Source organism: Ciona robusta, chromosome 14 (genome assembly GCF_009617815.1).
Source record: "Ciona robusta chromosome 14, ASM961781v2".
NCBI lineage: Eukaryota > Metazoa > Chordata > Ascidiacea > Phlebobranchia > Cionidae > Ciona > Ciona robusta.
Window position 1 is genome coordinate 4,694,622 of NC_143248.1, and position 16,228 is coordinate 4,710,849.

General features: G+C 33.2%; 3 protein-coding genes across 6 annotated transcripts in view; 2 read left to right on the forward strand and 1 right to left on the reverse strand.

Moving 5' to 3' along the window:
• Positions 1–12,404, forward strand: part of LOC149725231 (uncharacterized) — a 49,309-nt gene extending 36,905 nt beyond the window's left edge. For 2 of the 4 annotated variants that reach the window (XM_089892768.1, XM_089892767.1), the window contains exons 4-27: positions 139–292; positions 465–715; positions 923–1,047; positions 1,595–1,683; positions 2,605–2,754; positions 3,327–3,869; positions 4,122–4,242; positions 4,469–4,572; positions 4,904–5,127; positions 5,905–5,989; positions 6,559–6,780; positions 7,151–7,287; positions 7,440–7,479; positions 7,762–7,849; positions 8,304–8,482; positions 8,733–8,831; positions 8,890–9,002; positions 9,363–9,548; positions 9,861–9,964; positions 10,329–10,427; positions 10,592–10,733; positions 11,036–11,201; positions 11,536–11,660; positions 11,989–12,404. In XM_089892768.1, coding sequence (XP_089748894.1) covers positions 139–292; positions 465–715; positions 923–1,047; positions 1,595–1,683; positions 2,605–2,754; positions 3,327–3,869; positions 4,122–4,242; positions 4,469–4,572; positions 4,904–5,127; positions 5,905–5,989; positions 6,559–6,780; positions 7,151–7,287; positions 7,440–7,479; positions 7,762–7,849; positions 8,304–8,482; positions 8,733–8,831; positions 8,890–9,002; positions 9,363–9,548; positions 9,861–9,964; positions 10,329–10,427; positions 10,592–10,733; positions 11,036–11,201; positions 11,536–11,660; positions 11,989–12,052 — 3,610 coding nt within the window. In that variant the 3' untranslated portion in view covers positions 12,053–12,404. The remainder of the gene's footprint in view (positions 1–138; positions 293–464; positions 716–922; positions 1,048–1,594; positions 1,684–2,604; positions 2,755–3,326; positions 3,870–4,121; positions 4,243–4,468; positions 4,573–4,903; positions 5,128–5,904; positions 5,990–6,558; positions 6,781–7,150; positions 7,288–7,439; positions 7,480–7,761; positions 7,850–8,303; positions 8,483–8,732; positions 8,832–8,889; positions 9,003–9,362; positions 9,549–9,860; positions 9,965–10,328; positions 10,428–10,591; positions 10,734–11,035; positions 11,202–11,535; positions 11,661–11,988) is intronic. The other 2 variants (XM_089892769.1, XM_089892770.1) reach the window with 2 other exon arrangements.
• On the forward strand, positions 12,346–16,196 carry LOC149725234 (LYR motif-containing protein 5B-like). The gene is made up of 2 exons (XM_089892862.1): positions 12,346–12,481; positions 12,764–16,196. Exons 1-2 carry the CDS (start codon positions 12,437–12,439, stop codon positions 13,019–13,021), a joined length of 303 nt encoding a protein of 100 aa, XP_089748988.1. The 5' UTR covers positions 12,346–12,436; the 3' UTR covers positions 13,022–16,196.
• LOC149725235 (radial spoke head 14 homolog) lies at positions 13,096–16,163 on the reverse strand. Its single transcript, XM_089892840.1, has 6 exons — positions 15,965–16,163; positions 15,428–15,573; positions 15,057–15,132; positions 14,546–14,706; positions 13,927–14,131; positions 13,096–13,627 (listed from the first exon to the last, which is right to left on the reverse strand). Exons 1-6 carry the CDS (start codon positions 16,161–16,163, stop codon positions 13,386–13,388), a joined length of 1,029 nt encoding a protein of 342 aa, XP_089748966.1. The 3' UTR covers positions 13,096–13,385.
• Positions 16,197–16,228: the final 32 nt, after the last annotated feature.

Here is a 16,228-nt window from a genome sequence, read left to right on the forward strand (position 1 = left end):
ACAACAGCGGTAACAAAATATGTATAAAAAAGTAAAAATATAACACATGGGCGAAAATACGATGCCCTTTCAAAAATACCAACCAAGCGAATTCCAAAATTTATAAATAAAAAAAAAACCAACTTTATAAATTTCTAGATTATGTGCAAAACTTGAATTTCTGCTCACGTCAAGTTCGAAAGAAAAGAAAGTTTTAGGCGGTAGAAGAAGTTATTGGCATTGGATGTTTGGTTGTTTACGTCACACACGAGGTTTAAATGATGGATTGAGATATGTACAAGCTAATAAAGAGGTTAGAGGCTAATGTGTAAGGTATGTTAGCTATAATAACCTGCAATAGTGTTGTGATTCTGTGGCATTTGATATACAATTTTATCACTTTAAAATACTTCATTTTAAAAAGGTCTCATGAGAACATAGAATGAATTACACACTTATGTAATAACTCTGCTCTTTATTTTCAGGTACGTACATCAAAAGGCAAAGGTCGTGCATTGATCCGATACTGTCTTGTCCACCAAACACTTGCCGATAGTTTCCAAAATTGTATTATGAACTCTTCGCTTACGAGTCAGCACTTTTCTGATGACTCAGTTTTGCTGAATGGAATTTATTCATCAGCATTTGTGACATCACTATACGATTTAAATGCAGTCAACTTTGACCTCATTTCCAAAGGTTATGACCTTGATGCAGGATGGCCTACTTTTGCAAGGTGTGTTACTTGTATTTGTTAATTAAGATTTATGATTACCCTACAAAAAGTATACCTAGTTCTTTGGGGGCAGAGAAGGTATTTTTCCTGTTAAGCTTAAATCATGTCTTTTTTTTGAGTTTTTAGTTCTAAGCTGTAAGGTATTATAACAGCTAATATCAACTAAACCAAGTTAACTAAAAAATTTGCAAACTTCTTTATTGTCAGCAAACGCAGTTCAAATGGTGGCGAACAGTGGGCATTACAAAGCCATGTTGGTAGTCTTGGTAGTTTAACAAGTGCATCGGTGGTGATGGACCATCCACAAATTGGGAGATTACATAATGGAAGTGGTATGTGTGTTTCACTTTTATTTCACCTAAGAAACAACCATATAGCCGTGCTCTACTTTATGGAATAAGTTTAAGCTTCTTCTACTGAAAATAAGTTAACTGTTAAATGTTGTTGTGGCTTATTCTTGTAATGAAATTCATCTATAATATAGGCTTGAAGATGTGTTAAGCTTATCATAGACCCCAAACCTGGTGTTGCAGATAATTTAAAGTTACCCTGGATTTTCTGCACTACATTAATCTTCAAACATTACAACCAATGAATCAGATTGGTTCCGTAAGAAAGTGCATCTAAGATCTAACTACCTTAGTTTTTGGTACCCATGACTTTTCTTCTCACTCTAAATACCAAATAGTGTACCGGTACGCAACTGCTCACGATCAAGTTTAAAAACACTTATTTGTTTGTGTGTGCAGTCTAATCAAGGTTACCTGACACAATTCCTCAGAAGTCAGAACATTTTGACACTTTTAAAATTGTGCACCAAAAGATATGAATCTTGGGTGTTCATGAGATTAACCAGCTTTCGTATTTTCCTTTTTATAGGAAGCAGTGGACCATCCAGTGTTGATCAACGCATTGAAGATTTGGTTCTTGAACTTGATCAATCTGACCATAAGATAAGAGAACAACAGGTTAGGATTTGTGGTTGGCACCACTGTTTGAGTTTGATAATGGGATTCTAGATTACTGCTTCTGAAAATTCACACAGTAATATATGTATAATATACTGTATCTCCCTATGCTGCACGGTTTTAGGATTTTGGTTTGTAACGTATTTATATGTTTTTTGTATTTTAAAACTTAGATTAAACCACTGTTTTGTGAAGAAACACTACTTTAGTACAGAAATACAAGTATATATTTGTAAAAAAAGTATATATACTTATGTAGTTGTATTATTTATAACAGAAATTTAGATATCATATTACTGTATTTTTCTCAACATGTAGGTTTAAAATTATCATGAGTAACTGTAACTGACTTACAGTTTCACAGAATTATATGAACATTGTTATTTGTCGTGATGCAGGCAGAGGGTGCAATAGATATACTATATGGGCCTATATATCAAAATCCTAATCCAGTTTATTAAAACTGGTTTACATGTTATTAGTTTATCTTAATATGCTTGAACATGTAACTTTAATGACTGAGTATATTATGTTAATCATAGATTATACAAGTGAAGTTAGACCCTATAGATAGACTTATATATTTGCAATGTAGTATGATTACACTATATCCCTGTCTTATATAATCCACACAAATATATTAAGTAGAGAGAGGACTTAAGTCTATACTGTTTTTATTTTACTTTTTTGCAACAATAAAAAACTGTAACATTTATATTTAATATACCTTGCAAGGCCTGCGTCATTTATATCGAAACCATTGAGACATACAAATTATGTTTGCTTACAAGCTTTTAATATTCAATAGACTAAACCAAAAGATTGCTCACACAACACAATCATGCTACATGTAATCATGCTATAAATAAACACATCAGTCTATAAACACACAATAAAGTCGTGCTATGTATTTATTTGTAGGACCTCATCCACCAGCTTGAGATGAAAGCTGAAACGTTGGAGAATTCCACGGGTGAAAAGGAAGAGATTCTTGCTCGAGTTATAACGGATGTTGAGAATAAGAATCGACATCTACATCATGCAATGAGCAACATGTCGTCGGAGTTTGAGGTAAAGTTTGATCTGCATGTTGGATAATAGGCGATTCACCTTGAAACACCCCATATTTAAATATTCGGTGGCACAGTCATTAGGTTTGGGGCCTGACATCTCTCCTTAAAATTTGTTTGGGTAAATTGAACCCACCCCCTTATTTAAAAACAAATAAATTGAAGTTCTCCCTATTTTTTTAGAATTGAAAGTTTGAAACCCTTATCCCCTTTATTATAACAATGTTGGTAAAACAACTTCATTTCCAGTCAATAAAAATTGCCATCGCCACATGTGACTTATTTACCCATTGTACAAAACAGGGGACATTTTAATTATTTATGGTAATTAAGAAAACATGTTAAACCGTTCTATACCAAAAGCAACCTTGAGCTAATAAGTAATAAAAGGAAACTCCAGTATGTATATCTTTGTTTATTAGACCATATTATAGACACTAAGCTTATGCTATGGTTTAAATTTGTTTTCTTTTTGAAAACGGTAACCTACTCATTAATCTTGTACTAAGGGAGCTTTATTTTATACTTTGATTTTATATTTTTTTCCTACATTTCATTTTTTATGTTTATCAGGCAAGAGAGCTTCAGTGGAAAGAAAAATATGAAGAAATTTCAAAATTAAACTCCAGTCTTGAAGATTCCAACACACAACTCATGCAGAAGATGCAGCAACTAGAAAACGACAAACACAATTTAGAAGAGATGGTTTCACAACAAATGTCGCAACTTACCCGCAGTTTTTCGTCCAATTCATCGCCCCCTAGTACCATGCTCACCCCTGTAACCTCTACCCCAAATTTTGAACAAGTAGACAATGGAAACCAGCAGAATGTGGATGATTTGGCGAAAAACGAGGAACTTATTGCTATTAGAGCGGAATTAAAATCTGTGACCCAAAACTGCGCAGAGTATGAACGCCGACTCGCAAATGACGCGGCAAATTTATCGAAAATTGCGGAACTTCAAGCACAACTCAGCGAAAATGAGGAAATGTCGTCTTTGTTTGTTGAAAATGAGAAGAGAAGAGCAGCCGAAGATGCGGTGACTTCCATTTTGAAGAGGATTGTTCCTCATCTTCCACAAGATGATTCTTCAACAAATGATCCAACAGATCAGGTTAGAAAACTTTTTAGAATCACGATTTAACTTTATTTTGCTTATATTGGTAATTTTTTGCCATTTCTATGTTGGAGTTGCTGTTTTCTTTACAAATTCGAACTACTTACAAGCAAAGTATAACTTTACATCCTTAATTTTAGATGTATAACTTATAAAGTACTTTTCCGATTCAATCTCATACATATATACAGATATATAATAAAGAGGCAAATTTACTTGATTGGCATGGTTTAATATTTTAATATCCAGGTTGACCGAATTGTAAACAGGATTATATCATTAACTCAAACAAACAAAACACAAGAACAATTTCAAACTTCTGCTCAAGGCAACGGTTCAAAACAACAGGTGGAAATTGACAGTTTAAAAGGTAATTAATATTTCAAAACATTTTTATGTAAGATTAGTTTTGGTCATTACAAACTTACATGGAAGAACTTAAAAATAATATTTATATGCTTATTTTTCTGCCACAGTTTATTTATCAAATTGTATAAAAAGGTTAAAATTAGTTTATAGGTTATTGTCTACAGTTCTGTATAAATAAAAATAGCCTTTACAAGAAGTTAAATATTTAATTGATTTTTTTGACTCAGCTGAAAATGAACTTCTTGCTATTGATCGAGACACTGCTAATGTTGAAGTGACGCAAACCAAGCTTAAGTTTGGAGATCTTCTTACACAGGTGGAAAATCTTAAGGTAATATTACTTACATTGTTTAAATGGACTGATGCTACAAAACACATAATAGGTAAAAAAGACCATTCAATTGTATAATATAAGTTGTAAGAGATATATATTTCGCCTAAATGGCATCGTTAGTCTCTTATTCAAACAGAATCTCTTAAATGTCTAGCATTACCATAATTTATTACTCTTAATAATAATTTTTTTATGAACTTCAAGTTAAATCCTAATTATTCTAAATGAGTAAGGTCCCACAGTGTGGCACGCCATGGGATCCGATATTCAGCCGAAGTTGGCTCATTACCCACTCTCAGGGTGCAACAACTCATTATTTATTTATTAGCTTCAATTAGAGGCTGAGCACACCACCAGCTCATTGCGTATCACTGAACTTGAGGAACAACTTCTCTTCTCCGAGGAAAAGTCCTCCAATCTCCAGCGACATCATGTCGAGATGTTAGCCGACCTTAAGATGGCGCAAGAGAGCTTAAAGCAATTTGAAACCGAAGCTGAAGTTGCGAAAAATAAAGTTGTACAGCTTGAAACAGAACTTAAACGCAAAGAAAGGTATTAAAACCACGGAAAATAAATACTTGTTTTAGTTTTATTTTTTGCTTATTTAAACCTAATTGTTTCTACCCTTCTTTTTCCCGATTATTGAGTTCTAAATCCCATGATTTGCAGTTTTATCAATTCACCAAACACCTTGCTATGTTTTGTGCCTTGTTTACCAAATCTCATACATTAGAACCTTACCGCAGTTTTAAAGTCTTTCTTTATTAATGTTTTTATTGCTAAATCAGATGTATGTTATTTTTATTTTCCGAATTTTCTTTGCTACTCTGCCATTGAAAAAGTGTGCTGTTATCAGTAACAAGACATCTGTAATGCATTAGGCAATAAGATGTAATTCTGTTTTTGTTGCATATAATGACGGAAGTTTTACCAAACTACAGATATTTTATCGTAACCAGGGACTATATTTTTACCCGTCTTGTAAAATAATGAAATAATTTAATGTAATGCATGTTATGGTACTTGCGTGTGTGAATCACTGTTTATTATATTAATCCGCCTGTATACGTGTTCTTGCCTGGTTCTTATGCGTTCTTATACAAGTTTCACCTTACATTGTGTCAACGAATACAAATAACGATTGAAAATTGGTGCGACTGATGTTTTGGACAGAAAAGAATTTTCGGTGAATTTCCGCAACTACAAAACAGCCGGTGAGTTGTTAAGAATTACTTTCTGTCCTTAACATTGGTTTATCCATGATTCAATGCATTGTTATTGTTATTTTGATGATGTTTTATATAAATCTGGTCTTTTTTTCTTTTTTAGTGAATGGGGAAAAGAAAAAGAAGAGCTTGAGGTTCAAATGGAAGAAGAGAAATCTGAAAATGAGTTTTATCTTGAAGAAATCCACGTAAGATAATGTGACTTGCATCAGATGAACTTCAGATTATTTTGTGTGGGAGCAATGCACTTGGAAGTAGATAGAATAGGTTGTTAGTTGCAAAAGCGGGGTTGTTATTTAGAAAGCTGCAACTTAACGTAAACACAGGCTTGGAACAGTGGTTTTCATTAGTTACATAGGGAACATGGGAAGATCTCGCATTTTGCCTAACAGTTGTAGATTTCAACACAAGTGAGGTTCATGCGATACCACATTTGGCGTTGGGGTAATGGACAAACATACCAGTGCCAATTAAGTAGCTTACTGTAGAAGCTTATGTATGTTAGGAGGAGATATCATTTCTGGTAATTATTGGAGATAGATCAATAGGTCTTGTCTGATAAGTAGAGGTGGAACAAAAGTTTGGTAAAAATGGCAATTATTTAAACCAAGTAGGCTTTTTGTAAAAAGTTGGTTTGCTTTAGCTGGTTGCAAACTATAAGGACCATGTTTTTGAAAGCTTTGCCTTGTAGTATATAGTCTACATTTGTACTTTAACACTAGTTTTCAACAAGTATGTGCTAAACTATAAATATTAGTCAGAAATGAGTCGTCACGCGACATTAAACGAATCGATTGATCGTGAACTTGAGGTTGAAAAAGCAAAAAATATTTCAATCCAAGGAGAGTTGAATGTGGCACAAGTAACTATTGCTTCATTCACTGAGAAAATGGAGAAGACTTGCATGAAACTTCAACTTACTTCTGAAGCTATGCTGGAAATGAAAGGAGAAATGGAGAAGCTTGAACTGAAGTACCAGGTGGAGAAATTTGTTTGGTCAACACTTGGGGATTATTTGTTTGGTCAACACTTTTATATATGTATTTAGTATTTCTTAAGAAACTGTATGCATACACTGGAGCTGGAGGTGTAAGAAAACACCCTTAGGGGCTGCACTATTGTAAAACTGTTGTATGCACTACCTACAACTAAGCATATTTCCTGAAAAATATAGGGTGTAATCTTTAAGTACTGTTAATGGGTATTTCCTGAAAAGTCTGATTAATATGCGAATAATTTTTATAACAACAAACTGGTAGGGTACAGGGCCAACCTTGGCCTCAAACCCTGGCGTGCCTCAGGTAACACCGCACCTATTAATAATACAACACCAAACTAAACTTTTGTAGAAATCGTTGAACGATGTCTCGTCTGCACTTAATGAAGAGAAAAGTGGGAGAAAAGAAGAAAAAGAAAATAGGTTGCAACTTGAAGGAAAAATAAATCAGATTTTGGAAGCAGTGCACCTCTTCATGCAAGAAACACAGTATGTTAAGTTTCTTCTAGAATCTAGATCAACATAACAGTTTCTATCCAATAATCATTATACCTCTAACTGTCTATTCACTAAGTTTGTCATTTTTTTTATTTTGAAACTTTTTGTGTTCTTTAAATTAACAGAATATTTTTTCTATACAGATCTAAAGACAGTACTGAAAACCCACACTTTAAAACTCAGGTAAAATAGTTCATATACTTTTTCAATGTACAACCCATAAAACTTACCCTGTATTAAATAATCGCTTTAAAAGCTCAATACAACTAAAATTTGTTGGATTTTTTAGAGGATGCAATATCATACTCTATAAAAATGCACATTTACGTTTTTGATCATACACTGAGCAATTGGTACTACAGCATTTTTTCTGCCACAGTATTAAATATTGCAGTGGAAATTGCTAAGCGCTGAAACAAATGTCATAGCCAGTTGGGCTTGTGTTATTAACAGTTTACTTTTCAGGAATCCTTCCTAAAACATTATACAGATGATGTTTCACAGCTAACTGTGGAACTTCAACATTCTGCATTGAAGTATCAAGTTATGGCAGGTACTCACCTAAACCATAGTTTAATAAACCTTGGTTATAACATAGGTGTCTTCCTAGATAACAAACATGACATAATTCCAATGCAATGAATGGTTAATATTGTAAAGCAAAATGGTAATGTTAGAGGTGTTTTATGAAAATAGGTTTTACCCTTCTGATAAGTGTCTATAAAAACAAGCGGAGCCAAAGAATATTTCTTTCGAAACATTAATTAATGAGGGTTCTAAGCAATTATGGGTTTACTGTATTTTAACAGTGTCATCCTTGCATGGCGGGTATATGATATTTTAATAGCATGGGTGTTCTGTTTTTTATACACCATGCGCCAGCTTACGGGTGACCGTGTATGCTACTTTGTGGGTATTTATTTTTGGCAAGACTTTTTCCGTTTTCTATGTATGGCTGATAATTTGGACAAACCATTAGTGGAATATTTATACTTTCTTCTGTCAAGATGACTTAAAAGAGAAAGAAGAAGAGTTAAAGATGATTCAAGAGCAGATTGGATGTGACAAGGAAACTTATGGTTTGGAAATCCATTCAATGGAAGAAGCTATGAAGGAATTACAAGCTACTGTGGAAATTCAACAAATCACAATCAAAGATATTGGGGATAAATTTACTTCTCTTCAGGTGGCTGAATATTTGTTAATACTGTTCTCTGTGATGTCATAGTGGTCACTGTTGATGTGTTTTTGTAGCTTATAGTAATGAATGTGATTCTCAGAATGTTAAAACTTAACAAAAAATGTAATTTTAAATATTACACCTAAAATTAGCTTGCAGCTTTGATAATTTAACTGTTAAGGTATTAAAACTTAACTAAAACATAGAATAATTTTACTTTTTTCAGTATATTTATGTTTTATAATTTATTGTCCAGGAGGAAAGAGCAAATCACGTCGATGAAATTGAAATTCTTGTCGCAAAAAATGCAAAACTATCTCATGACCTGGACGCGGTAACAACAACAAGAGATTCGGTGAGTTTCCACATTTTTGACATTTTTTTATGTAATTTTAAATTATTTTATCACTCAGTTAAAAGAAGAGTTGTCAAAATCGAGTTCAAAAGTTACGGAGCTTGAAACAAATGTTCAAAGTCAGTTGAATGACATCATCAGTTTGAAGGAGAAAATAACAGAACTTCTCTTGTAAGTTTTGTTTCCATTTTTTTAATACTTTTTACTTGTTTTGTTATTGGAAAAGCAGTAGATTTTAAAATCTGGTTGGGTACATAAGGTAGCATCTGGCTGTTTGGGGAAATTTGCCAGTTTTGGTTTAAATCTCAGGTCTCATGATTTTCCTTTTATTTGACCTTACTGAAGTAAAATATAATATTATAAATTTAATCGAATATATTGTTATTATAATTTATTACTTTTAATTAGAATAGAATGTTATTATAACATTGCAACTTTAATTAGAATAGAGTACTATTATAAATTATTCATTTAATTGGAATCGAATATTCTGATAAATGATTCACTTAATCCACGTAATTCCACCTACAGTGACAAAGATCATTTATGGAAAGATTCGCAGAACCTTCGCTTGCAAATTGACGAGCTGGAGAAATCAGTGGACCATGACGATGGCGAAACATTGGACACGGTTGATTGGATATCGGATGATGATGTCACCAACTGTGGGTCATGTGACCAGAAGTTTTCACTGACCCTACGCAAACATCATTGCAGGTGATGTATAAAAATTTATAACTTTAAAAATGTCGCGATTTTTGTCGGAAAGTCAACATATTGGCAACTCATTATGGCATTTCCAAGTTTTATGTTGAACCCCAATAGTAAAAAAAATTAAATTTTCCAGATCATCTTACAAGAATACATCATTTCATACAAAATGAAAGTACATTATTTATCCTTGCGTGGTTGGGCAACAATAGTCCTTAAAAAAATATTTTATTTCATATGTCTATAGGCCCCCTTACAAGTTAACACATATGTAACTTTGTTGGTAACTATTTGTTTTGCTTATCCTATGTTTAACAGGGTTTGTGGAAAGATTTTCTGCAAAAATTGTTCCGACAATTGGTTGAGTAAAGGGGACAAGAAACTGAGATGTTGTGCCTCATGTCATGCAGGGGAAAGTTCTGGTAATTTTCCATTCGCAAATAATATAATTTTTTTATTAATTTTACTTTGGTATTTTCCATCTGTGAAAGATTCCACATTTTTTAAATGAATGCGAGATTTTAATAACTTTTTTTTTCTGTGGTAAAGTAAGCAAGTTTTTGTTTGTCATATACAGCTGTGTGACTTTCCAAGTGTTGTGTGTTTTAATATTACTCTACCTGCTGTTAGGACCTGATGCTACGAAACACAACAGACATAAACCAGGTCCAACCAATTCCAATTATATAATAAAAGAGATATATTTTACCAAAATAGTATCGTCAGTCTCCCATTCAAATATAACTTACTAGGTGTCACTTTGAAACTGTTAAAATACCTTTGCAGGGCGAGGTATATTAAACAAATCCATTCAAGGTGGGAAACCTGAGGTTAAAACTGATGCTGTAATTGATATTCCTCACACTGAAGATGATGTTGGTAACGGTAAGTAGTTGTTATTAAACTTTTTTTGTTGCAAGGATTTTTAATGGGTGATAGAATAATATTTTTTACCAAAAAATCATATCTGCTTATAGTTCTAACAAGATTTTGTTTAAAAAATGTTGGAGTTTTATTTTAATTTATTGAGTGTTTTTTGTTGTTCTTAGAAGAGACAAGAAACAGTTACGAAGAGATAAAAGATGACGAGGTAAATATAGAAGAGGAAGAAGTCCCTGTCTCTCCTGTTCAGAGTCCTGACAAGTCATCCATGTATCAGAGTTTAAGTGGTTTGTTCACTAGATCTAGTAGGTAAGTATGGTTGGGGTTGGAGATGTTTTTGTAAGTTTTGTGAGGAATAAGTTGCACACGTTGTTGAATGGATGGTTCAGAACTATTGCAAACTGTGTAAAGTTATTCGAAAATTGGATTTTTTGTTGAAGTTCTTTTTTTGTTATTAACTTTTTATATTGTAACTTGACAGTGAGTTTGATGTGTACAGCATGTTTGAGAAATATTTTTTAAAACTGCAATAATCATTAGTTGTTCTGCATTAGAAGCAGAATATGTATTGTCCATACACCACAATGGTTAAATTTGCCACTGGTTTTCAGTTCTTCTCCCATTGTTCTGGATGTAAAGAATGAAGACACGGTAACCATAGCAGCCAGAACTGAGGTACACCTTCCAATTTTAATCGAAAACGAAGGGTTAAAGTTGAAATGGTCAATCTCATCAAACAGGGACATTTCATTTAAACTGTTTTTCACTTTACCAGAGGTGTGTAAAATATATCAGTATTTGTTTTTTTGTAAAAAAAACTTTGTTTTAGTGTTTAGCTGACTATTTCGACAATGTTTATGATAACTGCTGGGTTGAAGCAATTCCCATTATGTGTCTTCTTTAAGGACATATATATGTCAACAATTGTAGCAAAATTGAGTCTTGAACCTGTAGATGTAGGGTCAGGCCTGCTAACCAATGTTGCAGGGCAAACGGATTTTGATAGTTCAATATTTTATTACTTAGGTCTGAAAACAATTCAATATTTTTAAAAATATTCATATTTTAACTTGCAGTTGTAATTAATCATCATATTCCATTTAAACTGTAGACCACATATGTGCACGAGTTGATTCCATCTCGTCGTATTAACTCACATGTTGAAGCTTTTGAAGGCAACCTGGTAGCTCGGAAATGTGGCGTATATACCATAGTGTTGGATAACACCTTCTCAAAGTAACAGCAGTTTTGTGATTCATTGGGAAAAATAAATGCGGCAGTCGCCATAACTAAATAAATTATTACAAAAAACTGCAAAACATGATTGAATCTTAAAATGTATAGTTTGGAGCGTTTTAACTAATTGATGAAAAGTTATATAGTTACATTCTTCTATTTAAACTTTGCAAATTTTTGAAAGGTATTTTTCCTGGAAAAGTCTATGCCATTTTAATGGTATGGTGCTTTACTTTACCTTATGGTAATAGTAGATTTTGTTAATATTTGGCTTTGACATTTGGCTGATACTTGTACTATTTGTAATTGCTAAAACTTTAATCTGCAGACTCACAGCAAAGGAAGTGACATATAAGCTTGGCGTGACGAGAAACTTACCTACTGAAGCTTGAGGGGAAATATTCATATATATGACTTAACTTGTTTTTGCTTGGTGATTTGAGCAGAACTGTGGGAGTTTTTAAGATTAGTGTCTATTTATTGCGTTTTGTCTCGCTTGTGCAATGTTTTGTGTTTTTGTTGCCAGTTTTAATCTGCTTCTTGTGCTGGTGCCTTACTGTGCGTGGTAACATGCCTTAATTTGCCTACAACTATCATTTTTTTCTCAATTTGACAAACTTTTCCATTGTTGTTTTTTTTCAAAAGTACTCATGTAAACAATCAAAGTAGCAGTTGTTTTTGTTATGAAATATTAATATTACAATGTGTATTTAACGAGTTGTTTAAATTTTCCATGAAAGGAAATAGGATTTGTAAGTTATTTAGTTTTGATAAGAATGTCAACTGAGCTGAAACATGCAGTAAAACAACTCTACAAAACGGTAAGCTGTTTCAATCTTATTAATAAATCATTTTGCAAGTAAAGCTCAATGTTGTGGTTTGATATGAAATAATTGTTATTTACATTGCTGTAATAAGAAGTTTACTGTTACATTTTTAAGAGCGTTTTTTAAACAAAAGAGTAAACCTAATAATGCGAAGTTTTCAACTGCATTTTATTCATAAAATAGTTCAGTTGTGTCAATTATTTTAAACCTTACTGTATTTAACAGCAATTGGCTGATACTTGTATAGTTATGAATTATGATGTATTCGCTTTACAGTTGATTTTCATTGGTCGTGAATATCCAAAAGGTGGAATATACTTTCGTGATAAGTGTCATGCAGCATTTATGAAAAATAAAGATGTTACAGACCCGGCCGAAATTAAAATGCTAATTTCTCGTGGGGAATACGTGGTAAAAGAACTGGAAGCTTTATATCGGTTGCGAAAATATAGAACTCTTCGAAAAAGATATTATGACTCTGAAACCTTTGAGGAAACAATGTTAAAGAATATTCGTTATTTTGATGAAAAATAACTCAAATTTGTTCATTATGGCTTATATATATTTTTGTTCTCATACCTTATCACTGTCAAGAAACATGTTATGCATTCAAGTTTTTTCTGTTTATTGCGAAATAAAACTAATATAAATCAATATGAAATATACACTAGCAAAGTCACAGTAAAGTAATACAAGAATAGTCTTAGTAAACAGATCCAAGTAATACTGTTTTATAAAGGCTGTCAAACATATACTCTGCATTATTCCTAACTCTATTAAATTTTACTTTATAACATATTTATTTAAACTATGAGAAAATTTGAATTTGTCCTCGGTTACTTTCTATGCCATGACAAAAATTGTTTTTTTAAGTTACTGTTCAAAAGCTTTACAAGCACTATGGCTTCCATGTTATAACTTTAAGTGCAGTTTGTGCTGCTCGTGCAACTGCTGCGCTCTCTGGATCATCTTCTCTGTCTTTTATCTCATCCACAAACTCCAAGAGTGTCTTCCTTCCCTCTGGAGCCTCGGACAGCATCGTTAGAGCTTTGATTCCATAAAGACGAGTTTCAGATGACGAGGCGTTTACAAGTTTCAATAGAGATGGAATCGCTCCAGCTCTAATTGCTGCATATTTACCTGCACCATAAAGCTTGGTCATAACAGTTAAGAAACCACTACTAACTTGAGCTACAACTTTATCCACAGAGATATGTTTTGAAATATTTTCAATTTGCTATTTACTTTAAAGAAAAAAGCTTCTTTTTAAAAAGTAGTACTGATTACAGTATATATCTTTTTTATTCCATTTTGTGTTCATATTTTGGTACAGACCATTTTTATAAATGCATGAACTTAAAAAATTTAAAAGCCCTTCACACTTACACACACATAGCGGCAACAACATATACATAAACTAAAGAGCCCGCACCACAAACCTTTAGTTGTTATGGCAATTGTCATCAAAGCTCCTGCTGCGCTGGACTTCACTGACGCATCCACATCGGTAAGAAGACGAACAAGAAGAGGGACGATGCTCGCATCCTCACATGCCGCCTCCTTCCCTGCGAGAGGAACACTAACATCCATCATATCTCTTGCTGCTGCTCCCCGCACTGATGGATCGCTGTGATCAAGTAATTCCTAGGGGGTGACAGTTAAAAATATCTTTTTACGTGATCCCTATTTAAATTCTTTAATTGCAGGAATTGTTGTAACTTATTCATCCTCATGTGCTGGAGCAAAGATGGAATTATAACACGGATGTTCTGTTTCATACACCTTGTGCAAGCCTATGTCAGTTTGGGAGGATTTAATACATCCCTATTTAAATGCTTCTATTTTGCAGCTTATGTTACCAGACATATTTAAAAAACTGTTGAGACAGATTGTATTTTACTGTTATTTCGACCAGGCATAACAGAATATAAAAGTAAATGGCTCTTGTCTTCTTATGGTAGACAAAAAGCTTAGTTCAAAAGAGCTATTTAGTATTTACTAGACCTTATTAAATCATAATATATTAGTTACTTATTCCTAAAAACAAATAAATCTTACAGTTAGCACAGGCATGACACCAGACTTGAGTGCATTTTCTGCATCTACTCTCATACAGAAGTGCAGAGTGTCCAAGATTAGTTCCTTAATCTCATCTATCTCGATCTTAAGCTTGTTTACAAGCTTGGGGATCAAGTTTGCTGATACAATGCCAGCTGCCCCTGTGTGAAGTAGTACGGATTGTGAGATTCTATTATGTGTGTATAAGGTCCTACAGCATGACACGGTATGGCGCCTCAGATTTAGACCATAATTTGCCCATATACCATGACACCCATTGTACAAGAAGCTACAACTCCCTATACACCCATCAATATTGGTAACTGTGTCAAGCATCAAAGCTAGTATCATTTGCTTAGGATGCGAGGACCTAACCTTTGAGCTATGGCGCTTTACTGTAGACGCTTAAGCCTTGTGTACATATACCCAGTAACTGTAATTTAGTGCGTTATATTTTAATTTAGTTTATGGATTACTGTTGCTTTGGTAATTAGTAAAAGTAAGCAATCACCTGCAGGAATTTCGGACAACATCTTCAATGCCTGGTGAGCGTTCTTTCGGACGATGTCAACGTTATCATCAAATAACTAAAACAAGAATGTAATGTAACAGAAAATAAATGTTCCAATATTACATTGTAGAAGTGTTAAAATTCAACAGGAGACCAGTCAGTGCTATGCATTATTTCGATGTATTCCTAAATGTTTTTACTAGCCTGTCAAAATAAATGTTCTTTCAGAGTCGCAAGCATACAGTGTTGTGAATATTCTTGTTGAATATCAAGTTGTATGATAAAAATAATCACATGCACCATCCTATCCCAATCTACTATATACTTCTTAGTTGTTATAACAGATATACACAAACAACATGTGTTAGTACCTTAGCTACTGGTAAGATGACTTTATAATCCAGGAATGCATTTCTTCCAACATTATGTGTTGCCATTATATAAAGAACTTCAGTAGATTTGTGTCTCACTGTGCTGTCTGCATCACTTAACAACTTTTTCAAACTTTCAATGCAACCTAAAAGAGCATGAGTATTGTCTTTAAATAAATGTAAGTTGCAACTGCAGAGTATAACTGGTTTATTCGTTTCTATGGATCATAATTTTGTATTGGTTATACTTTGTTTAGTGCATTAATAAGATCTTGTTCAAAACTGTCATGTTCTACAAATTTGCCATGAATATCCTACCATAGCAAATGTTATTGACATCATAGTAATGTTTATTAACAGTTAATCATATTTTCAGATAAATTCCTGCATATCACGCTAATAAAAGTTGCATTCATTTAAACCAACTTATAGAATTTTTGTATGCCTGAAAATTATCATCTGACAATAACAAAATGTTTAAAAATAAAGTTGTTTACCGTGTTTAACATTGGATTACTACTTACACACATAACTTACCTACACCAATGGATTCATAAACCTTTTCTGGGTCATGCACCAAGTCACAAAGTGTCATTAATGCTCGCTGTCGAGTGATGAGTGTGTCATCATTCAGTTCACGGTTAAGTTTAGGTAATGCTCGGCTCCCAAAAGCAAGAGGTGCTTTGGTGGCATCAATGTTGGGAGGTAAAGTGTATGAGATCCTTGTTGTTGCCATTTAAACTAATCTTATATCTGCCTACTCATTGAAGATGCCTAAAAATGGATTTAAAAAATTAAAAA